At 43.9% G+C, this 26,371-nt stretch overlaps 1 protein-coding gene across 4 annotated transcripts in view; it reads right to left on the bottom strand.

Moving 5' to 3' along the window:
- The window catches only part of SAMSN1 (SAM domain, SH3 domain and nuclear localization signals 1), a 165,971-nt gene that overhangs the window by 55,185 nt on the left and 84,415 nt on the right, over positions 1–26,371 (bottom strand). For 2 of the 4 annotated variants that reach the window (XM_073617056.1, XM_073617055.1), the window contains exon 1: positions 10,087–10,260. The exons of 1 other annotated variant lie outside the window; for it this stretch is intronic. In XM_073617056.1, coding sequence (XP_073473157.1) covers positions 10,087–10,143 — 57 coding nt within the window. In that variant the 5' untranslated portion in view covers positions 10,144–10,260. Of the gene's footprint in view, positions 1–10,086; positions 10,261–26,371 lie in introns of those variants that run through there. One more of the 4 variants, XM_073617057.1, reaches the window with a different exon arrangement.

A 26,371-nucleotide genomic window follows, 5' to 3' on the forward strand; every position in this document is an offset into this window, starting at 1 on the left:
CCCATTATCAGCCCTATTGTTCTTATTACCAGACCTTCCACTCCAGAACTGGTTCCTTCCTCCAAATTAAAACCTTAGTTACTATGTAAATTTTTTTTTTTTGAAAAATATTTATTGGGTTTTATGGCATACAAAAGTATAAGACTTAGTGTCACAAAAGTTACAGAGTATTAATCGTTACAATCTATAAAGTTGAATGACTTCTCATAGTAGTTGAAATACAATCTTGTCATATCAGTTAGATCAAAAGAGAAGTAACAGAAAGATAAAAAAAATTAAAAAGAAAAAGAAAAATTAGGGGAAAGGGAAGATGGGGGAGTTCATGTTTGCCATCTTATCAACTATGTATATTTTAAATGTATGTGTACATGGCGGTGGCCATATTTGTTCATTACGTATACAGGTTCTGCTTCCTCTTCAGTTGGTTTACACAATGACTGCGCTTCACAATTTTTTTCTTTCAGTGCAAGGCTATGGACAAACCTGGCTTGAATGAAAGCTATAGAATCTCTGTTAGGTCGACTAACTTCATCCCAACAATGCTAATCTCATTTACAATACAAATCTAAAATACAATACACAGTATTAAACAGCCAGTAAAGTACAAATATGACAATAATGTCAGAATAAAAGGTAAACTAATAAGTGCATATACACTAAGGCAACAACGGGGTGCAGGAAAGAAATTTGCACGATTCCACGATTGCACAAGAACCCTTCCTGCCAAGCAATTGTCTGCTTCCGATGGGGGGGGGGTGTGCAGGGAAAGCCGTCCCCGCCAGGAGAGGACAGTGATTATCCCTAGCGGCTATAGCAGGCGCTAGCAACAATCGCAAGAGATCATCATTTCGGATGTAGGTTGAAACAATCATTACCGGAAAAAAGAAACAGCTGTGTGGGTGGCTTAAAACTGGACGAGGAACAGCCAAACTCTGCTGCTAAAATTTGAATCAGCAGATTCGAATTGTGTAGGGCCGGCCTAAGAATACACAACACTTTTTAATTACTTAGTGGGCAAAAAGGGTATTTGCTCTGTGCATAATAGAGTCATGCAAACTGGGAACCTGAATGTGTCTTTAACAGTGATAAGTATTCTATTTTGTTTCAATTTATTCTGTTTTTTATTTATTTAAAATTTTTTTTTTTTTGTTATTTTTCTATTGTATTTTGTCTATCTTTCTAAAATATACTGTAAATAAAATAAAAATAATAAGTAACATTGCACTGGTGTGAGATGTGACCATATATCCTAGAGATACAATTTCTTTCTCCTAAAAGATGAAGGTTGTATGTCCTTCAGAGAAAAGCTTTTCAGGGTAGCATGCTGCAATTGAGAATGTCTTCAGTGTTTAGCAGAGCAACTTTGTTTCCAAGAGCTGAGAAGCAGAAAACTTCACAGATCATGATGTTGTATCTCAACCATTGTCATTAAAGGGTAACTACACTTTTGTGGGTAAACAATTAGCAAGATGCAGACCCTGCAACTTTCCCCATTAGAGCCCTGCAGATGCAGCAGCTGATTGATAATTATACAATCACTCCTATACAGATTCACTCAGAACGTGGACACAGACAAACAAACAGTTATTTCTTCAGAATAACAAAAAGGTATGAACCTGCAACAAACTTTTTTAAAATCCCTGCAATGTATATAGATCACCCAGAGGGGAATGTTTTTTCTCATCAAAAGTGGAATTACTCTTTAAATCAATATACTGCTCCTAACAGACCAATAGCTTTACAAAGACTTATGATTAAGCCCTGGTTCACATTGGTACGATTTGACATGTCAAATCGCATGTCAAATCAGCAGCAATTGCTGGCAATGGCACCGTCCTAATTGGTGCGACGCTGCATTTGCGGCGCTGCACCGATTTCAAAAAGTAGTTTCTGTACTACTTTTTGCCATTTACATTGACATCTGTGCAGAAACCTGCACAGATGTCTCTGAAATCGCGGCCGAAATCGGGACTGATATTCAGCTGATAACGCACGGCTTCATTCCCGTAGCTCAGTGTGAACCTGGGCTTAGTGTGGTATTCAAGGCCTCAGATAAAAATATATGGGTCCCAGATGTGCTAGTTATCTTATATCTCCAAAAAAATATATATATTTTAATGATACAAAATAGAATGATAGTTTTGGCATATCTATCTTGTTTGAGAACAAAAAAAACCCCCAAAAAACTAGAAACAGGATTTTATAGGTGCCTAATCATATACAATTAATTATATACAATGCTATTAAAATTATACAAATGTATTCACAAAGTATTAAAAGTACAGTGCATCAGTGCCATGCATAGCTTATATACAGTGTACAGACATTAAAAACACTTGATTCACAGTATAACAAATCTTTTACCACCCTACTCTGAGATTATATACATCCTTTGTTGTAGTCAGATAACATGACACCAAGATCCTAGATGACAGTTGCAGGAGGGATCTCAACAGTTATGTCACGGTGAGGTTTTTTTGGGGGGCAGGTGTGAAGAAATGCTGTAAAGCAAGAATGCTTTCAAAAATATATATGTTAATTGTTTATTTTTATCAATTTACTAAATGCAAAGTGAGCAAACAGAAGAAAAATCCTAGTCAAATTAAAAATAAGCGTAGCTACACTTTGGCTTCAAACCAGCATCAATTCTTACACTTGCACACTTTGTACACTTTCACAAAGTCAGGGATTTTGTAGGATTAGAGTCAGGGGTATGATTAACCAATTATACCAAGCATGTGCTAATGATCATAATTTCATATGCAGGTTGAAACAATCATTAACTAAAACAGAAACAGCTGTATGGGTGGCTTAAAACTGGGTGAGGAACAGCCAAACTCTGCTACTAAGGTGAGGTTGTGGAAGACAGTTTCATGTCACAGGTCATACACCATGGCAAGAATGAGCATAGCAACAAGGTAGTTATACTGCATCAGCAAGGTCTCTCCCAGGCAAAGATTTAAAAGCAGACTGGGGTTTCAAGATGTGCTGTTCAATCTCTTTTCAAAAAGCACAAAGAAATGGCAATGTTGAAAACCATAGACGCAGTGGTCGGCCAAGGAAGCTTCAACATCGGAAGGATTTCCAGCACTGCCATCAGCGCAGAACTGGTGGAAACCAGCGGGACCCAGGTACAGCCATCTACTGTCTGGAAATGTCTGGTCAGAAGTGGTCTTCATGGAAAAACCATACCTCTGATGTGGAAACAAGGCTAAGCATATTGAACTATGCACAAAAACATAGGAACTGAGGTGCAGAAAAATGGCAGCAGGTAGGCAGTTTGTTTGCAAAGGGCCAGAGAGCAGTACAATAATGAGTGTCTGCAGGCAACAGCGAAGCATGGTGGAGGTTCCTTGCAAGTTTCGGGCTGCATTTCTGCAAATGGAGTTTGAGATCCTCAAACTCCATCAAGTCCTCAATGCTGAGAAATACTGGCAGATACTCATGCTATACCATCAGGGAGGTGTGTGATTGGCCCCAAATTTATTCTGGAGCAGAACAATGACTCCAAACATACAGCCATCGTCATTAAGAACTATCTTCAAGAACAAGGAGTTCTGGAAGTGGTGGTTTGGTCCTCACAGAGCCCTGATCTCAACATCATAGAGTCTGTCTGGGATTACATGAAGAAACAGAAGGATGTGAGACAGCTACATCCACAGAAGATCTGTAGTTATTTCTTCAAGACGTTTGGAACAACCTTCCTGCCAAGTTCCTTCAAAAACTGTGTGCAAGTGTACCTAGAAGATTTGATGCTGTTTTGAAGGCAAAAGGTGGTCACATCAAATATTGACTTGATTTGGAGTTCCATTTTGTTCATTGATAAAAAATAAACTATTATCACTTCTATTTCTGAAAGCATTCTTAATTTACAGCATTTTTTTTATAACTGCCTAAAACTTTTGCACAGTAGTGTATATACATCTTTTCACCCACTTGCTGATAGGCCGCATATTTACATGCTGTCGGCACCAAGAGGTTCAGCTGAAAAAGGCAGCAGGAGGGGGTGTACACATGCAAGAGCTGCGGCTAGTGTAAACAAATGGTGTCTGTATTCCAATACAAGGCAATTTCATTTTTTTTCCTCATATAGGTTCTAATCCATCCTCACTCTACTAGAATGTGCATTATGATTGCAACCTCTGCTCTCATTAAAGCAGAAATCCAGCCTAAATTACCAAGATAAAAATGAATGGATCATTAACCACTTCAGCTCCGGAAGGTTCACCCCCCTTCCTGACCAGGTCATTTTTTTCGATACTGCACTGCATTGCTTTAACTGACAACTGCGCGGTCGTGCGACGCTGTACCCATATAAAATGTATGCCTTTTTTCCCCTCACAGATAGTGCTTTCTTTTGGTGGTATTTGATCACCTCTGCGGTTTTTTTTTGCATTATAAACAAAAAAAGACCGCCAATTTTGAAAAAAACCAATATTTTTTACTTTCTGCTATAAAACATTTTCAATAAAAAAAATTTAAAAATCTAATTTCTTCATTAATTTAGGCCAATATGTATTATGCTACATGGTTTTGGTAAAAAAAATCCCAATAAGCGTATATTAATTTGGTTTGCACAAAAGTTATAGTGTCTACAAACTATGGGCTATATTTATGGATTTTTATTTTATTTTTTATTTTTTTACTAGTAATGGCGGCGATCAGCGATTTTTAGTGGGATTGCGACATTGCGACGGACACATCTAACACTGAGTGACACTTTTTCGGGGACCAGTGACACCAATACAGTGATCAGTGCTAAAAAAACACACTGTTACTGTATTAATGACACTGGCAGTGAAAGGGTTAACATCAGGATTAAATGTGTTCCCTGGGACTGCTTTAACTGGGAGAAGACAGAGATGTGCTTAGCAGAAACACAAGATCTCCATCTTCTCCTCTGACAGAACGGCGATCTGCCTTGTTTACATAGGCAGACCTCTGTTCTGTCTGCCTCAGGAACGATCGGCGGGTCCCGGCAGACATCGGGTCCACCAGACCCGCCGATTGGCTCCTGCTGTTTCCAATCACAGCGTGAGCGGGTCGCCAGCAGCGCACAGGTACGTGATTTTGCGCTTAAGGGCCGCTCTGCCGCAGTATATGTACGTGGGGCGATCCTTAAGCGGTGAAAAGACAAAGTAACAAAACCACCTTGTGCTGCAATATTCACCTTCAATCCAGAGATTTCCTCCACAGTGTTTTTTTTAATCTGTCAAATGACCTTAGTCTAATGATCACCACCATTCAACCCTTTTCCTCTGAGCCCAGGTTGTCCTGAACCCGCCCCCAGTCTGTGACTTGTCAGTCAAAGTAGCAGCAGCACAGTGATGACCTCATCTCACTATTGGCTACTTGTCCTGCTTCTTCTTCTCACACTTCAGATCTGCTGTACAGGGGATTGCTGGGGGATGATAGCTAACAAATCCAGGTACTTACAGTTGAGTATACATATAACCATGTAATATGTCCCCATAGCTACATCAATTCGTTCGTATAGTTCAGCTTTAAGGGGATTTCCATACACAGCCTGTGTACAATAGCAAGGAAGCAAGAACATCTTCTATCATTTCCTTTTCAGTATGACACCCATTCAGTAAGAAGTAAGGGGACACAGATGAGATGGTGAAATAAAAAGGATTCTGACCCTTCTGCACTTCATCCAAAACTGAGTGGGATTTGGGCTTTTAAAGCATACCTGAAGACACCTTTTTAAATTATCGATAGAGTGGAAAGGGATTAGAACTACTGTAATGTTATATTGCTGTCCCCATTAGGGAGATTCCCCTCTCTATTTGTCGTGGTGACTGTTATCACTGAAAGTAAAAGAAAATTTAGAATTTTGGGTTGTCAACAGAACAGTAGAGTGGAAATCTTAAAATGGGGACACTAGTTCTGGTGCCCCTCATGACTACAAGGGGATTCCCTCACATCAGAGGGATTTCCTCTCACTTCCTGTTGTGGCTATAGGGCAAGAAGTGAACTAAAACAACAGCACAGATGGACAAATCTCCCTCTGTGGATATTGTATTCTGACAGATGGCACAGCCGGATGTCAAAATACCCAAACAGTGCAAAACAACCCAAAACAGCTTTTTTGCCATAATGTATTGGTATGCACCACTTATTAGCACATTATGGCAGACTTACCTGCCAAACGATCCCCTTCAGCCCTGAGGTTGCCAGTGCTCTCGGCTGTCACTGGTGCTTCCATTTTCTCACAATCTTCTTTCTGGGTTCAGACTTTTCAGGCGCTTGACTGGTCAGGCCGGAATTACATCACTCCCATGTATGTGCATGGAAGTTACATTATCACGGAGCAGAGTGGAGCTGTAAATGTGCGCTGCGCATGCACAGCTCAGTGTAAATTAATGCAGACAGGCAGGGAGAAGCAGCCATGACAGAAGAGACTACTGTAATGAATTTTTTTTTCTTTTTGTAGAGGTTAACCACTTGACCTCCAGAAGGTTTTATCCCCCTTCATGACCGGGTCATTTTTTTGCGATACAGCACAGAGTTACTTTAATTGACAGTTGCACGGCCAGGGGACACTGTACCCAAATTAAATTTATGTCCTCTTTTTTTCCACAAATAGAGCTTTCTTTTAGTGGTAATTGATTACCTCTATGGTTTTCATTTTTTGCGCTATAAACAAAAAAAGACTGACACTTTTAAAAAAAAAAAAATTTAGAAAATCAAATTTCTTCATCAGTTTAGGCCAATATGTATTCTGCTACATATTTTTGGTAAAAAAAAATCCCAATAAGTGTATATTGATTGGCTTGCGTAAAAGTTTTAGCATCTACAAACTATGGGATATTTTTTTACATTTTTCATTTTTTACTAGTAATGGCAGCGATCAGCGACTTATAGTTGGATTGCGATATTCCGGCAGACAAATCGGACACTAACTGACTTTTTTGACACTTTTTGGGGACCAGTGACCCTAATACAGTGATCAGTGCTAAAAAATATACACTTTCAAATACTATACCATTGTCTTTTGATATGTTATATTGTACCTTTTGTATATTTTATACTATATGATCGGGATTGTCCATAGATGCACATTTTGATGTACTAGCCTTTTCTTCAGCATGATGTTATTGCTTCTATTCACTTATATGTTAAACCTTGCAAAATTCAATAAAAACATTGAAAAAAATATATATATATACACCTGTCACTGTACTAATGACACTGGCTGGGAAGGGTTTAAACATCAGGGAAAACACAGGATCCATGCCTTCTGCACTTACAGAACAGCAATCTGCCTTGTTTACATAGCAGACTGCCGTTCCGCCTGTGTACTGAAGCATCAGTGGGTGCCGGTGGACTTCCAGTATGCCGCTCCCACCGATCAGCTACCGCTGTGTAGAATCACAACAGGAGTGGGCCGCAGGCAGCGCATGTGCGTCCCAGATCTGGAAGTTGACCAGCTGCATGATTGTCTGGTATGGGAACCGCAGTTCTGCTGACTGCAAGACCCTGCAGCGGCTAGTGAAGACAGCTGAAAAGATTATTGAAACCTCTTCTACAACCTATATATTGTGACCAGGAACGTCTCACTTCCCCTCCTTTTTACTCTTGAATATACACTAGACACTTTTATAAACACTTGCTGCTACAAAGACTCTTAGAAATACACAGTATATGTACAGTTACATAGTTCCCAGATGTGTATAGATTTATCTTTTTTTTTTTTATTTTAAGTTCTTCTCTGTGTGTTATTCTTTGTATATTTTTAATTATGTTTAATTAGTATGTAGCACCATGGCCCTGTGAGATATTACATTTCGTTCTACCGTATGTCCTCATGTGTAGTAGAATGACAATAAAGCTTGACTTGACTTGAAGTAAGTGCATTCTTGTGACCCAGAAGTGAAGTATGGCCAAAAAAAAGCTTTGGCCATACATTTCTTTAATACTGCTTAAAATAGATTACAGCGCTCTGCACTTCCCCCTATAGGATGTAGCTTTATCCAGATGTGTAAAGCAGTGTAGCAACATCTTGTAGACATTTGTTGCTTAATGAATTACACATACCGTATACGACAAGTACATTGGGGGGGGGGGGGGGGGGGGGATTGCTTAGGGTGCCACTATCCTTGCCCAAAATAACCAACTAAACGTCTTTATTTGTAGTATGACTGAAATTGAGACTGTGATTAATTGCTTTGGGGCGCCACAGACAATTCTTACCTTTCAATCCCTTTATAAAGAAACGCATAGAAGCTGGCCTTTTTAAGTAAACACAAGGCTGGGTCCCATAGACACCAAATTACGTTTTATTTTCCATTAAAATAAATAATAAAAAATCCCTGTGCTATTAAAGTGATTGTAAAAATAAAAAAAAATAAAAAATAACAAACATTTCTCCACTGTGCAGCTCGTTTTCGAGTGGCCCCGAACCTGCTCTTCTGGGGTCCCTCGCGGCTCCTCCCCACATCTGATAACCCCCTCAGGGAAGCGCTTCTCCGAGGGGGTTATCAGATGTGGGGAGGAGCTGCGAGAGCCGCCGAGGGACCCCAGAAGAGCAGGGCCATTCTGTGCAAAACGAGCTGCACAGTGGAGGTAAGTATGATATGTTTGTTATTTTTTTTAATTGTATTTTTTACCTTTACAATCACTTTAATAGAACAGGGATTTTTTAATTATTTATTTTAATGTAAAATAAAAAGTACCTTGCGGGCGCGCTCCCGAGTCCCGCATTCAGCGTCCATAAAGGCCGAATGCAGGACTCGGCCCCGCCCCCCGGCGCTCACGTGATTGGTTTTGATTGACAGCAACGGGAGCCAATGTCTGCTCTGATATCAATCTATCCAATCAACAGCAGAGCACTGGGCAGAGAGACAGCGCGTCCCTCTGGGTCAAGTTCGAGGGTTCAGGTAAGTAAAACGGGGGGGGGGGGCTGAAGGGTGGTCACTGACAGGTGATTTTTCACCTGAATACAAAGGATGCATTCAGGTGAAAAAACACAAACCTTTACAACCCCTTTAACCACTTGCTGCCCGCCCACCGTCAAATGACGGCTGGGCGGTGCCGCTCTCCTTCTGGGTGGACGTCATATGACGGCTTCCCAGAACTACCACTCGGGCTCCCCCGGGGGCGCACAGCGTGGCGATTGTGGCTGCGCCGTGTTGCTAGGACACGGCGCGACCCCGCTCTATGTAAAGAGCCGCGGCTCTTTAACCATGTGATCAATTGTGTTCAATCGCAGCCGGTCACATGTAAACACGGTGATGTTGGTAATCAGCGCTCCTCGCCTCAGACTGACAGAGTGTGAGGAGACGAGAGCCGATCAGCGGCATCTCCTCACAGGGGACAGCTAGTTATGTAATCAGATCAGTGTGATCATCAGTGCCCTGATTACAATTAAGTGCTCACAAGTGCCAGCAATCAGTGGCCTTAGTGATGCCAGTCAGTGCTGGCTATCAGTGCCACCTATCTGTGCCCACCAGTGCGGCATATTTGTGCTGCCTCATCAGCGCCCATAAGTGCCGCCTCATCAGCGCCCATCAGTGAAGGAGAAAAATTACTTATTTACAAATTTTACTGATAGAAACTAAACTTTTTTTTTTTTTTTTCAAAATTTTTGGTCTTTTTTTATTGTTTATTGTTTGGGGGGAAAAAAAAACAGGAGTGATTAAATACCGCCAAAAGAAAACTCTATTTGTGTGAAGAAAATGATAACAATTTCACATGGTTACGGTGTAGCATGATCGCGCAATTGTCATTCAAAGTTTGACAGCGCTGAAAGCTGAAAAATGGCCTGGGCAGGAGGGGGTTGTAAGTGCCCTGTACTGAGGTGGTTAAATAATACAAAAAGCAGAAAATATATCACACCATACCGAGGTAAGTAGAGCTGCTACTTGCAATCACTATACACATAAAAAACAACCAATCAGATAAGATCTCCATAATAACAGGGATGTCCATGACTTTTTATTTTCCATTAGGAAATAAGAATTGGTTCATTGCTATGGCCAGCTGTTTACTATTAATTTGGATTTTATGCCCCAGCCCAAAAACAAGGAGCAATGTCAGTGCAGGCCTAACCTGGCAAACAGAACAATATTTTCTTCTTACCTTTGGCTTCTGGCTTTTCTCCTTGTCGGAGACATTGGACGGCTTTCTTTTCAGCATTTTGTATCAGTAGGTGGCCCGAGCTATACGGAGCGCACTAGCTGCCTGACAGTCTATAGCTGCCTGTTTTACCTCAGGCTTCCTCAATGTCGGAGGATGTGACACCACATACACCAGCGAGTGTTTTGCAATACACGCTTTTCCTGTCAGTGTAATATTCCGTTCATGAAAACTCATTACCCCCCGAAGAATCTCACCATCTAAAACCACAAGGCAGAGCTGAAACTGGTGATGGTGGGTGATATTTTTTATAGCAGACTAGGACTAATGGCATGAATCACCAGACATACTTAGGGCCTATTCACACTTGTGTTGTTTTAATGCATGGTAAAACTTACAGTATCTCACAAAAGTGAGTACACCCCTCACATTTTTGCAAATATTTTATTATATCTTTTCATGTGACAACACTGAAGAAATGACACTTTGCTACAATGTAAAGTAGTGAGTGTACAGCTTGTATAACAGTGTAAATTTGCTGTCCCCTCATAATAACTCAACACACAGCCATTAATGTCTAAACCGCTGGCAACAAAAGTGAGTACACCCCTAAGTGAAAATGTCCAAATCAGGCCCAATTAGCCGTTATCCCTCCCCGATGTCATGTGACTCATTAGTGTTACAAGGTCTCAGGTGTGAATGGGGAGCAGGTGTGTTAAATTTGGTGTTATCGCTCTCACTCTCTCATACTAGTCACTGGAAGTTCAACATGGCACCTCATGGCAAAGAACTCTGAGGATCTGAAAAAAGAGTTGTTGCTCTACATAAAGATGGCCTAGGCTATAAGAAGATTGCCAAGACCCTGAAACTGAGCTGCAGCACGGTGGCAGTATTCCAACATGATAACAACCCCAAACACACCTCCAAGATGACCACTGCCTTGCTAAATAAGCTGAGGGTAAAGGAGATGGACTGGCCAAGCATGTTTCTAGACCTAAACCATATTGAACATCTATCTGTGGGGCATCCTCAAACAGAAGGTGGAGGAGCGCAAGGTCTCTAACATCCATCTGCTCAGTGATGTCATCATGGAGGGGTGGAAGAGGGCTCCAGTGGCAACCTGTTATACAAGCTGTACACTCACTACTTTACATTGTAGCAAAGTGTAATTTCTTCAGTGTTGTCACATGAAAAGATAGAATATTACAAAAATGTGAGGTGTGTACTAACTTTTGTGAGCTACTGTATACATTAACATATGTCAACACAAGGCATGGCAACAGGTGTACAGTGCATTGCAGTTCCATTCCTTGTAAATGGCACCCTAGCGCACTGTACATAGCATGCAACACGCAATGCACATCATCACCACGCACATAACTTTGCAGTTTGGTGTCTTACTTTGCAAAAAAAAAAGGGTCATGTGTTGTTTTATCCCATGTCCCCCTTTCATAATGAATGGACTGCCTTAAAGTGGTTGTAAACCGCTGGAGTTTTTTTTTTTTTACCCTGCAACGTAAAGACATAATGTGCTAGTATGCACCGCATACTAGCATATTGTTAAACTAACCTTAAAACGAAGCTCTCCCGCGCGAGAAGTCAGATCTGGAGGCTGCTTCCATCTTCACCCGTCTTGCTTTCGGGTTCGCAGACTCCGGTTCTGTGACTGGCCGGAGCTGCGATGTCGTCACTCCCACACATGCTGGTCCCGGCACGGGGCTCTGGGCTCTGAAGAAACAGCATGGTGGCCGTTTGTTCAGAATGCATGCACCAGTGATGTCACTGGCCGCATGTACACTAAATATCTCCTAAACAGTGCACGTTTAGGAGATATTTACATTACCTATAGGTAAGCCTTATTTTAGACTTACCATCAGGTATAAGTAATGCATGAAAGTTAACTTCCACTTTAATACATTCTCTAAATTAAAGTGGACCTTCAGTCATTTTTTCATCTTTCCATCTATTAAATCTTTTGCCCTTGTTGTTTTAACTTTGGATAGTAAAAAAATGTTTCTCTGCCAGTAAATACCCTATACAGCCCACTTCTTGTTTCTTGTCTGGTAAAAAGCCTATGCTTATGACATCATGCACAGCTCTCTCTAGTGGCATACCAACAGCGGGGGGGGGACAGGGGGGCGGCCCGCCCCGGGTGCCACACTTTGGGGGGGTGTCAGCAGAGGGCCAGGCACAGGCAGCAGTGGCGGCGCTGTGACAGTCAGGGCAGGGAGAGGTGAGCTGTGACAGCGTGACAGGGTGCGGGGGTGCCCGTGCGTGGACCGTACCTGGGTGACTGACACCCAGGGCCGGCCGCTGGATTCACTCTGCGCACAGTAGGGGAGAGAGACAGTGAGCAGAGCTGGAGAGAGGGAGGCAACTGCTGGCCAAAACTTTTCAAGTTAACCAGCAGGTGATTGGTTGCTAGGTCGTCCTAGCAATCAATCATTAGCATTGTTAATATGAAAAATTAAGCAGTTCCTGCCCTCTGTTCAGCACTGCTGTGTCTCCAGCTCTACATGCATGCCCCAGTTAGGTAAGAAGGGGCAATGTGCAGGGGTCCCGAGCTGGGGAGGGAATGTGTAATATGCAGGGGTCCTGAGCTGGGGGGGCTGTGTGTAATGTGCAAGGGTCCCGAGCTGGGGAGGGGCAATGTGTAATGTGCAGGGGTCCCGAGCTGGGGGGGCAATGTGTAATGTGCAGGGGTCCAGAGCTGGGGGGGCTGTGTAATGTACAGGGGTCCAGAGCTGGGGGGGCTGTGTAATGTACAGGGGTCCAGAGCTGGGGGGGCTGTGTAATGTACAGGGGTCCAGAGCTGGGGGGGATGTGTAATATGCAGGGGTCCAGAGCTGGGGGGGGCTGTGTAAAGTACAGGGGTCCAGAGCTGTGGGGGGCTCTGTAATGTGCAGGTGTCCATAGCTGGGATGGGGGGGCTGTGTAAGGTGCAGGGGTCCAGAGTAGGGTTGCCACCTCATCCCTTTAAACCCAAACACATATGAATTACACAGGTTCTGAGACTAATTTAGTGCAGTTAAGTCACCAAGTGCGTTTAATTACCACCTTAATCAGCCACAGAAATCAATATGTGTTCGGGTTTAAAGGGATGAGGTGGCAACTCTAATCCAGAGCTGTGGGGAGGCTGTGTAATGTGCAGGGGTCCAAAGCTGCGGTGGGGTGCTGTGTAATGTGAAGGGTCCAGAGCTGGGGGGGGCTGTGTAATGTGCAGGGGTCCAGAGCTGTGGGGGGCTGTGTAATATGCAGGGGTCCAAAGCTGGGGTGGGGGGGATTGTGTAATGTGCAAGGGTCCAGAGTTATAAGAGGGCTGTGTAATGTACAGGGATTCAGAGCTGGGGTGGGGGCTGTGTAATGTGCATGGGTTCATAGCTGTGGGAGGACTGTGTAATGTGCAGGGGTCCAAAGCTGGGGTGGGGGGCTGTGTTATGTGCAGGGGTCCAGAGCTGTGGGGGAGTGTAATGTGCAGGGGTCCAAATCTGGGGTGGGGGGCTGTGTAATGTGCAGGGGGTTCAGAGCTGTGGAGAGGCTGTGTAATGTGCAGGGGTTCAGAGCTGTGGGGGGCTGTGTAATGTGCAGGGGTCCAAAGCTGGGGTGGGGGCTGTGCAATGTGCAGGGGTCCAGAGCTGAGGGGGGCTGTGTAATGTGCAGGGGTTCAGAGCTGGGGTGGGGGGCTGTGTAATATACAGGGGTTCAGAGCTGTGGGGGGGCTGTGTAATATGCAGGGGTCCAGAGCTATGGGGGAGCTGTGTAATATGCAGGGGTCCAAAGCTGGGGTGAGGGGCTGTGTAATGTGCAGGGGTCCAGAGCTGTGGGGGAGCTGTGTAATATGCAGGGGTCCAAAGCTGGGGTGGGGGGGGGGCTGTGTAATGTGCAGGGGTCCAGAGCTGTGGGGGACTGTGTAATGTGCAGGGGTTCAAAGCTGGGGAGGGGGCTGTGTAATATGCAGGGGTCCAAAGCTGGGGTGGGGGGCTGTGTAATGTGCAGGGGTCCAGAGCTGTGGGGGAGCTGTGTAATATGCAGGGGTCCAAAGCTGGGGTGGGGGGGTTGTGTAATGTGCAGGGGTCCAAAGCTGTGGGGGGCTGTGTAATGTGCAGGGGTTCAGAGCTGTGGGGAGGCTGTGTAATGTGCAGGGGTTCAGAGCCAGGGGTCCAAAGCTGGGGTGGGGGGGCTGTGTAATGTGCAGGGGTCCAGAGCTGTGGGGGGCTGTGTAATATGCAGGGGTCCAAAGCTGGGGTGGGGGGGCTGTGTAACGTGCAGGGGTCCAGAGCTGTGGGGGACTGTGTAATGTGCAGGGGTTCAGAGCTGGGGAGGGGGCTGTGTAATGTGCAGGAGTCCAGAGCTGTGGGGGGGGGGGGCTGTGTAATGTGCTGGGGTTCGGAGCTGGGGTGGGGGGCTGTGTAAGGGGATCCAGAGATAGTGGAGGGGGTGTAATGTGCAGGGGTCCAGACCCGTAGGGGGCTGTGTAGTGTAAAGGGGTCCAGAGGTGCAGTTGTGGAAAGGGGGTTCACAGTAGTGAAAAGGAGATATTGGGGGATGCAGAGGTATGCAGGGGGCACAGTAGGGTGTTTTTACATTTTAAAGTTGGGGGTGCCAGTTATAGGATCTGCCCTGGGTGCCAAATGCTCTAGGCACGCCCCTGGCTCTCTCCCTCACTCTTGTGAGAGTTTGCCAGGAAGGGAGGAGGAATGAGTCATAAGAGGGCCAATGAGAGCTGGAGGTGTTTCTCTGTGTGTCTGTGTAAACCCAGGAAGTGAAAAGGCAGCAGCTTCAGCTGCCCACAGTAAAATGGATGCAGCCAGACTCAGTTGAGGAAGATTTCTGCAGCATATTTGGCAAGTACAGAATCACAGTATATATGAATTAATATGCAAAGTGGTTGGAGGGAAGCTTCAGAATAGCAAAGATGTTTTTATTACAAATTATGTGAGCAGACTGCAGTTCCTCTTTAAGGTAAGAAATCTTTCAAAAGTTGCCCCCCTCAAACACTTACCTGAGCCCAATTCAGCACTATGCCCGTCAACAGCACTTCTCTCTCTCTCTTCTCTCAGGAGACTCAGTAGCCATTGGCCCCTGCTGCTGTCAGTCAAATCCTGTGAGGAAGGGGGGCAGCCAAGCCATGCTTTTGGTATCTACAGACGCACACAGCCCAGCTCGGGATCGAGCCCACATGAGTGCCCACATAGCAAGAGGCTTGCTTTGTGGACAGTTGGAGAAGAGGAGGCAAGATCGTCTGTGGGTGACCGCAGAAAAGGAAGGGGCGGGGCCAAGCCACGCTGTGCGTGTGTGTCTATACACACGCTCAGCCTGTCTCCGGATCAAGCTCACATGAGTGCCCCATAGCAAGAAGTTTGCTTTGTGGGCACTTGGAGAAAAGGAGGAGACAAGATTGCCGGCAGGGGACCCCAGAAGAGGAAGGGGGTGGGGCCAAGCCACGCTGTGTGTGTCTACAGTTGGAGAAGAGGAGGAGACAAGATCACCAGCAGGGGACAGCATAAAAATCCCCTGCAGATGTACTCTCTGTTTATGTGTGTGTTTTCTGAGCTGCAGTATTAATTACAATATAGGAGGTGAGGGCAGTAAAAATAGGCAGTTGGGCCACACTTTTACCAGCCCCTAAACATCCAGCCACAAGTTAGCATATTACATATTGTCGCAGTGATGCAAAATGTATACAAAAGGCCGTGTTCACCAGTACAGCCGCTTGACCCATTCAAGTGAATGGACTGCGCCACAACTGCGAACCAAACGCTGCTCCAAAGTACCTGCCGCTACATAAGTAAGGCCCCTTTCACACTGGGGCGGTAGGGGGCGTCGGCGGTAAAACAGCGCTATTTTTAGCGCTGTTTTACCGCGGTATTTGGCCGCTAGCGGTGCGGTTTTAACCCCCCCGCTGGCGGCCGAAAAAGGGTTAAAACCCCTCGTATAGCGCGGCTATAGCCGCGGTATTACCGCGGTATAGCCGCGCTGTCCCATTGATTTCAATGGGCAGGAGCGGTTTAGGAGCGGTGAATACACCGCTCCTTTACCGCTCCAAAGATGCGGCTGACAGGAGATTTTTTCTTCTCCTGCCAGCGCACCGCTTCAGTGTGAAAGCCCTCGGGCTTTCACACTGAACAAACAGCGGAGGCTGTTTAGGGGCAGTTTGCAGGCGCTATTTTTAGCGCAATAACGCCTGCAAACCGCCCCAGTGTGAAAGGGGCCTAAAGGTGGACGTGCTTTAAACCTCATTTACTGCTTGTTATATATATGCAAATACTTGTATTTCCATAGCCTGGTCACAGTTTCACTTTAAGAATACTTTAGAAGCTTTAAAGCAGAACTTCACACTTTCAATCCTTATACTGTACTGCTAGTGTTAGTAGAAAGATATGAAAGGACATTATGTTTACTTGTTTGTAACTTTTTTGTTACATCTCTAAGCCTGAGAACTGAGCGATCACATGACTGCTGATTGCTCAGTTCTTGGTCCCCCCCAGAGCAGAAAGTGGTGATTGTCAGTCATCACTCTCTGCTCTGTCCCTCCAGCTCTCATTGGCGTGCCGGTCTGGAGAAGGGGCGGGAGCGGCTGGCTCAGGGTCTCAGAGGTGCACTTAGACCCTTTTCACACTGTGCCGCCACCGGCGCCAGCGTTATTTTTAGCGCTGCTTTACCGTCGTTTTAGCGGCGCTATTCGGCCGATAGCGGGGGCGGTTTTAACCCCCCTGCTAGTGGCCGAAAAGGGGTTAAATCCGCCTGCAAAACGCCACCGGAGCAGCGTTTTGCCAGCGGTATCGCAGCGCTGCCCCATTGATTTAAATGAGGAGCAGCGGTGGAGGAGCAGTGAGTTCAAAGAGTCTGAGCCAGCTGCCAATCAGGCTTCTGGGTGGATCCCAACAATATGGTTGGGATCCTTCCAGCGCCTGGAGTGGCTCTGTGATGTCAGTCGCCAGCCGGCCAGGAGATTCTGGGTCAAAGTAGAGCAAAAGTAAGTGCACGCCTTTGACCCATAAGAGAAGTACGGCCAAAAAAGCGTTCGCCATACATCTCTTTTAAAATGTTTGAACGGCAATAAGAAATGTTCTGGCCCTTATCCAAATGTTTTCTCTAGATGTGCTGAGAAGCATACAAAACTCATGACTTCTTTTTCACACACAATGTGAAGAAAACAAATAACTCTTCTGAAATGCAGAATGTACCAAGAGAAGATTAGATTTCTTATATAAAAAACCTTGCCGGTAATATTTTCATCACAGTGAACAAAGGGAAGGTGCACCTCTTTCATCTCATGATGTTCTTTGTTCATGAATGAGAAATGTATCCTCTATAGACGTTGTTCCTCTCCTGCTAAAACTGTTTTTTTTTTTCTCTCTCAGTCCCTCTGAATCTCTTAGATCTGTCTAACATAGGCAGATCTTACATCATGCTCCTCAGGAGACAAGTGATTGGTCTGCCCTTCTTGCTGTTGTTGTCACATCATGAAGCTCGCCACCATTTTTTTTTTTTTAGTTCAAGTGACATTTAAGTATGCCATATGCTCAGTGTAAGGATTCTTCCCTTTTTTGCAGGATCGAGACAACAGTCTCTAATAGGTCATTGTTGGAACATTTCTGTGACTACCAACACTTTTATGCCACGTACACACGGTCGGACTTTCAGGCAGGAAAAGTCTGAGGGAATCGTTTCATCGGACATTCCGATCGTGTGTGGGCCTCATCTGACTTTTTTTTTCAAAAATTCTGACGGACCTAGAAATAGAACATGTTTTAAATCTTTCTGACGGAATCAGTTCCTATCGGGAAAACCGCTCGTCTGTATGCTGTTCGGACCAAAAAACGACGCATGCTCTGAAGGAAGTACGAGACGGCAATTATTGGCTACTGGCTATTGAACTTCCTTTTTCTAGTCCCGTCGTACATGTTGTATGTCACTGCGTTCTAGACGGTCGGACTTTGGTGTGATCGTATGTAGGCAAGACAGTTTCAGTGGAACTCCGTCGGAACTCCGTCGGAAAGTCCTTCAGAGTTTATTCTGACGGAAAGACCGGTCCTGTGTATTACACTTTTATAACAGAATCTGTTCTGTTTTTATAAGCTCAGCACAAGATGTTTAAGCAACAAGTTTCTTGGTGCCAAAAACAGATGTGAATTTCACACTAAGCACCCATGCCACTTACCCCACCATCTAGCATCTAACACTCATACAAATAACCTAGAGCCCATATACATTGCTGCATTGCGGTAATGCACAACAATGCACATTCTGCTATGCATTGCGATAATACATAGCTCCCAACTGTCCCTGATTTCGAGGGACTGTCCCTGATTTGGAGCAATGTCCCTCTGTCCCTCATTCCTCCTCATTTGTCCCTCATTTTAGTCTGATCTATAAAGTTGTATATAAAATGCACTTTTTGTCCATCAGAAAGTGTTTCCCAGTGCTAAACCTTTCATCTGATTTCTAAATTGCTGCATTTGTAAATTCCAAAAGCCAATATAAAGGAATAGTAGTGGTAAAAAAAAAAAGCACTTGTGGGTTTAACCAATTTTGTTTTTCTGTACAGTTCTCCTTTAAGGGGACGTGGCAAGGGGTGTGTTCTATGCCTGCATACTTTTGCTGATAGGTGCCCCTCATTCCCATCTCAAAATGTTGGGAGGTATGGTCAGTGGCGTATCTAAGGTATGGCAGCCATGGCAAGTGCCATGGGCGCCATGGGGGGAAGGGGCGGCAAAAAAGCCACCCTCCGCATGAAAAAAACCCCACCCATCCTCCCGGATTAATATAGCCCCTGGCGCCGCGGCCAGCCTGCTGGATTGCGGCGCCGGTGTTCTATCAGATAGCCGGCTGTTGGGCTCGGCTTAGGCTGAGGGAGGCTCTGTTAGCAGGGAGGGGCGGGGCAGGGAGCCCCATGTACTCTGTATGTGCCTAGGAGTGCTGAGATCACCTCTCCTGGACCACAAATATTCCCGCCCCCTACCGCAAAAGCCCCGCCCCTACCACCGTAAGCCCCACCCCTACCGCAGAAAGCTCTGCCTCCGGACCTCTGAGAGTGGGAGGTGAGCCCGGCTGGCCAGGTAGGTCTTTCTGCCTTTAGACTCACAGTTACTAAATCCTCCCTGACAATGTTTTATACCCTCCCTCTATAGCTGTGCATTGCTGAAAGTTTAAATTTTAAAACTGGCTACTTGGTCATCTCCTGTAGTATGTCACATTCGCAGTTTCTGGTCATCTCCTGTAGTATGTCGCATTCACAGTCTCTGGTCATCTCCTGTAGTATGTCGCATTTGCAGTCTGGTCATCTCCTGTAGTATGTCGCATTCGCAGTCTGGTCATCTCCTGTAGTATGTCAAATTCGCAGTCTCTGATCATCTCCTGTAGTATGTCACATTCGCAGTCTAGTCATCTCCTGTAGTATGTCGCATTCGCAGTCTCTGATCATCTCCTGTAGTATGTCGCATTCGCAGTCTGGTCATCTCCTGTAGTATGTCGCATTCGCAGTCTGGTCATCTCCTGTAGTATGTCGCATTCGCAGTCTGGTCATCTCCTGTAGTATGTCACATTCGCAGTCTGGTCATCTCCTGTAGTATGTCGCATTCGCAGTCTGGTCATCTCCTGTAGTATGTCGCATTCGCAGTCTGGTCATCTCCTGTAGTATGTCACATTCGCAGTCTGGTCATCTCCTGTAGTATGTCGCATTCGCAGTCTGGTCATCTCCTGTAGTATGTCGCATTCGCAGTCTGGTCATCTCCTGTAGTATGTCTCATTCGCAGTCTGGTCATCTCCTGTAGTATGTCGCATTCGCAGTCTGGTCATCTCCTGTAGTATGTCGCATTCGCAGTCTGGTCATCTCCTGTAGTATGTCACATTCGCAGTCTGGTCATCTCCTGTAGTATGTCGCATTCGCAGTCTGGTCATCTCCTGTAGTATGTCGCATTCGCAGTCTGGTCATCTCCTGTAGTATGTCACATTCGCAGTCTAGTCATCTCCTGTAGTATGTCGCATTCGCAGTCTGGTCATCTCCTGTAGTATGTCGCATTCGCAGTCTGGTCATCTCCTGTAGTATGTCACATTCGCAGTCTAGTCATCTCCTGTAGTATGTCGCATTCGCAGTCTCTGGTCATCTCCTGTAGTATGTCGCATTCACAGTCTGGTCATCTCCTGTAGTCGCATCTACAGTCTATTTAAAAGTAGTACCTGCTGTTGCAAAAAATCACTTTATTACACTTTTGAGCACTATATATGTTCCAACAATGACCTATTAGAGACTGTTGTCTCTTTGCTTGGCACACACGCACAATCAAATAGTGCTCAATATGGATTAAATAAATAGATATCATAAAGTGTAATAAAGTCATTTGTGCAACAAGCTCCTTAAACAGTCCACATTCAGTGAAAGTTCATGTACTGCAAACTTTGCAGTAGGCTTGAATGGAGGAGAAGCCTGAGCGGTGGAAACACTTTCTTTGCTTGTCTGCATCTAGGGATGTAAACTTTGCAGTACATGAACTTTCACTGAATGTAGAATGTTTATTGACCAGGGGTGAACTGACCCATCCGGCAGTTTATGTAGTGCCAATCCATAATTTGTTAATTGAAAGATTAAAGAGCTTGACTTGCTGTTTTTTTTTTTGTTTTGTTTTGACAGGGGCGCAGTTTCAGTGCTAGCCATAGGCGCCATTTTCACTAGATACGCCTCTGGGTATGGTAATGCACAACAATGCACATACTGCTATGCATTGCGGTGCCTTGAATTTTGAAAGACACCCCAACACACTAATTTAATGCAACATAACATATGGTAACACTCTATCTTTTTTTATGATGCACTGTGTTGGAAAAAAGTCCAGGTCTGCTTTTTGCTGCATTGTGGTGTTAGAAGCCTGAACGTGATGCGCGTTAACAAGCGACATAATGTGCATTATCACACATTTCTTAATACACTGTAGTGCAGCGCTTATTAACCACTTCAGCCCCGGAAGGATTTACCCCCTTAATGACTAGGCCATTTTTTGCGATACAGCACTGCATTGCTTTAACTGACAATTGCGCGGTCGTGCAACACTGTACCCAAACAAAATTGAGGTCCTTTTTTTCCCACAAACAGAGCTTTCTTTTGGTTGTAATTGATCACCCCTGCATTTTTTATTTTTTGCGCTAGAAATGAAAAAAGACCGACAATTTTGAAAAAAAAACAATATTTTTTACTTTTTGCTATAATAAATATCCATAAAAAAAAAAGAATTTCTTCATCAGTTTATATATTAATGTATTCTTCTACATAATAAGCATATACTGATTGGTTTGTGCAAAAATTATAGCGTCTACAAAATAGGGGATATATTTATGGCATTTTTATTATAATTTTTTTATTTTACTAGTAATGGCGGTGATTAGCGTTTTTTTTAGCGGGACTGTGACATTGCAGCGGACAGATCGGACACTTTTGACACTTTTTTGGGACCAGTGACATTATTACAGTGATCACAGCTAAAAATAGCCACTGATCATTGTATAAATGACATTGGCAGGGAAGAGGTTAACACTAGGGGGCGATCGTGGGGTTAAGTGTTCCCTAGGAAGGTGTTTCTAACTGTGGGGGAGTGGACTGACTGGGAGTAGAGAGAGATCACTGTTCCTGATCACTAGTAACAGACAATCTCTCTCTACTCCCCTGACAGAACGGGGATCTATTTGTTTACATTGACAGATCCCCGTTCTGGCTCTCTGTGGAGCGATCACGGGTGGCCCATTGGACATTGTGGCCGCCGGCGATTTGCATCGGCTCCGGCGATGCGCCGTGGGCGTCTGCTATAGCCTTTAAATGGGCCGCAAAACCATTGCTCAGAGCAGGTAAGTACTGTATAACTTGTTTTTTTAAGTTTTTTTTTTTTTTACAATCACTTTAAAGTTTTAAGTTTAGGTATGCATATTTTTGCATGCCTACATTGGTCCAGCTTGGACAAGGTATGTATGCTTGTGTCATACCTGGAAGAGCTCAGTGGAAGCTTGAAATCTCTGTAGTAGGTACCACTATTGCAGTGATTACCACTAGCTTCTGGGCTTATAACAAATGTGTCTGGATAGTACCCTCCATAGTTATCTTGACATCTTGGTTGGGGTGAAGGTGGAGTGAGCCCCAGTGACAGGGAGTGGGCCCCCTTGTGGGTCCCTTCCCTCTCCTTGGTACACCCTGGTGATATTCTGAATGGTGCATACACATACAGTAGTGGGATGCTGACTGTTATGTTGCATTATGTTGGAATAATTGTATGATCATATCATTTTCTCTAGACCATCCGGTGTAAAACATTAATGGCTCCTAAAGAAGTGGACTAAGTCCAATAAACGTGTCGGACCACATGAATTAGCACTCATGGATATGATGCAATATGATATTGTAATGATTTTAGAATTCTGTAATCATGTAGATTATACATAGGTTTTACTGTTATGAGAATGTTTTGTAGAAAGTTTGTTTAAATATGTACTAAATAAAAGATGTTTTTATATAAAATGATGTGCCTCAAAAGTCCCATTTCTCTCCAAGATTAACATTTATTTTTGTAGAATGTATAGCTTCTGGGTCCCATGGTGAGAGGATGCCCAGCTGCTTAGTGAACACAGGAGGTTGCTTACTCAGTATGGGCGTCATTCAGAGAACACTTTGCATTTCCTCAATAGATGCCAAGTGTTTTCTGATTGGATGAGATGGAGAGGCAGAGCGGTGATGTCACAATCGAAAACCTCATCCAATCAGAAAATTAATTGAGAAAATGCAAAAGTGTTCTTCGAATGGCACCTGTGCCAAGTGAGCAACCTCCTGTGTTCACTAAGCAGCAGGTCAGCTTTCTAAGCCTGCTGCAAAGATTTTCAACTTCCAAGGGGATCTTCCAGTTATGACACATGCATACTTACATTGGTCCAAGCGAGACCAATTAAACTGTGCAAAAATATGCATACCTACACCTCAGGTTAAAATAGGACATGCCTTATAAAGTGTTACTAAACCCACAAACGTGAAATCAGTCTGTATATGCAGTAAAGCATGCTTGTTATACTCACTGTGGAACCTAAGGGGTTAATCCTCCACATGTGTAAATAGGCTGTTTGACCTGTCTTCTTTGATCCTCCCCTTCTTTTACTGTCCCCCATCCCTCTGCTGATAGTATAGAGCCTTGGAGGCACTCTGCATATGCTCAGTTTGGTGTGTATTTCTAGAGGTTTTTTTTCTTTTTTTCGGAGGGTGCATGTGATCAGCAGAGGGCCAATTAGCACTGTCCAGACAGAGGGTCAGGGGTCAAGTCCCATTTCTCTCCAAGAGTAACATTTATTTTTGTAGAATGTATAGCTTCTGGGTCCCATGGTGAGAGGATGCCCAGCTGCTTAGTGAACACAGGAGGTTGGATAAAGCGTCATAGGACAGTCAGAGGTGAATGAAAACTCCTCCTTCAAGCTTTAGCCAGTGCTTGGCCTGACACTGATAGACGTTACAAGACTGCTATATGCTGCTGATGAGAAAAGGTATTTAGCAGTTTATATTTACTAAAATAATTGCATTTCCATGTTCTGTGTACTGTGGAAGACCAGATATAGTGAATGCACTGGCTGGGTTTAGCAACATAAATAAATACATTTATAAAAGTTCTCCTTTAAATTAAAAGAAAAAAAAGAAGAGTTCAGATTCGGTCAGATGTTTCATTTTCCATAACTTATTAAAATAAACTTCTTCAAATAAAACCAGAAACATTTTAGCTAGTGCTAATCCAGTAAGAGAAAAAAAAAGCAGAACTCCGGGGAGAATTCATACATTTTCTTTCTACATCAGCAGTTCATCCAAAATAGAGAAATTCCCAACCCACACGTGTCTGAAATCACTCATCCCATTGCAAAGGGCCGCATCAATCTATCCAATGGAGCCTGAAGCAGGTAGCGGGAAATTTCCATATTCTTTATAAATAACAAACACTCCTATAATAAATGAATGTTTTACGCTGTGTTCCTTTCTGAAATATTATGACACAAATTAGCAGCGAAGCAGAAACCATTACTGGATACAGTTATCAAGTTAACTTCTCGTGATCGCCCTGCGAATGATTTAAAGCATAACGCCTCCTTTCTGACAATTTTAATATAGCGAGCCATGGAAGTGAAATAATCAAGTTTTGTAAATAATGTTTTATACGGCTTTTGCTTTTTCTGGTAACAACCTTTAAATAATGAATTATACCTGGGTGGAAAAGTTCAGTTTGTGCCCATTGCCTCCTGGCTTTGTCTACAGCAGCCTACAGCTATCAATAGCTACAGAGAATTCACATAAATACTACATTCCATTGTGGCAGCAAATATTATTTACATCGAGTTATGTTATGGTGTAACTGGAGGAGAATTGTTTATTTTCTGTTGGCCTTCCATCTGTAGAGTTTCATTAGAAAATGATTTTGTTCAGAACGTTTGTCCAAAGAGCTAAAGGGGATTCAACTATTGGTTTTGACCAAAGTGCGCAAAAAAATTGAAGGGTTGAAAATTTTTGTTGATGGAAGATGGTAGAAGCATGCCAGAGCCAGGGGTAAGGTAAGTACTACACCTTAACCACTTCAGCCCCGGAAGAATTTACCCCCTTCCTGACCAGGCCATTTTTTGTGATACGGCACTGAGTCAATTAACTGACAATTGCGCAGTCGTGCGACGTTGAACCCAAACAAAATTTATGTCCTTTTTTTTCCCCACAAATAGAGCTTTCTTTTGGTGGTATTTGATCAACTCTGCGGTTTTCATTTTTTGCGCTATAAACAAAAAAATAGCGACTATTTTGAAAAAAACACAATATTTTGTACTTTTTGCTATAATAAATATCCCCAAATTTAAAATAAATAAATACATTTCTTCATCAGTTTAGGCCGATATGTATTCTTCTACATATTTTTGGTAAAAAAAAAACACAATGGGGATTATTTACGAAAGGCAAATCCACTTTGCACTACAAGTGCAAACTACAAGTGCAAAGTGCACTTGAAATTGCACTGAAAGTGCACTTGGAAGTACAGTCGCTGTAAATCTGAGGGTTAGATCTGAAATGAGGGAAGCTCTGCTGATTTTATTATCTAATCATGTGCAATCTAAAATGATGTTTTTTATTTTCCTTGCATGTCCCCCTCAGATCTACAGCGACTGCACTTCCAAGTACTTTCAGTGCAATTTCAAGAGCACTTTGCACTTGTAGTTTAAAGTGGATTTGCCCTTAGTAAATAACCTCCAATAAGCGTATATTGATTGGTTTGCGCAAAAGTTATAGCGTCTACAAAATAGGGGATAGATTTATGGCATTTTTATTATTTAATTTTTTTTTTTACTAGTAATGGCAGTGATCTGCGATTTTATCGTGACTGCGACATTGCGGCGGACAGATCGGACACTTTTGACACTTTTTTGGGCCCAGGGACATTTATACAGCGATCAGAGCTAAAAATAGCCACTGATCACTGTATAAATGTCACTGGCAGGGAAGGGGTTAACTGTGGGGGGGTGGGACTGACTAGGGTAGGAGACCGATCAGTGTTCATACTTAGTATGAACACACAGTCGGTCTCCTCTCCCCTGAGAGAACCGGGATTTGTGTGTTTACACACTCAGATCCTGGTTCTCTCTGTCACAAGCAATTGCGGGTACCCGGCAGTCATCACGCCCGCCGGGCACGCGCATCGGCTCCGGGGACAGGCTGTGGGCGCGCCTGCTAAAGCGTCCTAAAGAGCCAATGTACAGCTACGACGGCTCATGCAGGGGAGCCATCCTGCCGCAGTGTAACTGCGGCGGCTGGTCGGGAACCAGTTAAACCTGCACCACCCAGACTAAATAAACATTTAAAGCTTGCCGTGAAAGGGGGGTAGATTTTATCTATTTACTGGCGTTCAGCTTTAAATCAACCCTGACTCCATTCTCAGCAAGTGACAAATGCATACTTCCCAACTTTCTGAGATGGAAATGAGGGACACCTATTACCAAACATATGTAGGCATAGGACACACCCCCTGCCATGCCACCCTTAAAAGAGAACTGTACAAAAAAAATGATTGGCTAAACCCACAAGTGCTTTTTTACCACTATTATTCCTTTATATGGGATTTTGAAATACAGCAATTTAGAGATGAAAGATTTAGCACTGTAAAACACTTTTTGACCGATAAATAGTGCTTTTTTTATACAACTATATAGATCAGACCAAAATGAGGGACAAGTGAGGAGGAAAGAGGGGCAGAGGGATTTTGTTCCAAATCAGGGACAGTCCCTTGAAACCAGGGACAGT

The sequence above is a fragment of the Aquarana catesbeiana genome, linkage group LG02 (genome assembly GCF_042186555.1).
Source record: "Aquarana catesbeiana isolate 2022-GZ linkage group LG02, ASM4218655v1, whole genome shotgun sequence".
NCBI classification, from domain to species: Eukaryota; Metazoa; Chordata; class Amphibia; order Anura; family Ranidae; genus Aquarana; species Aquarana catesbeiana.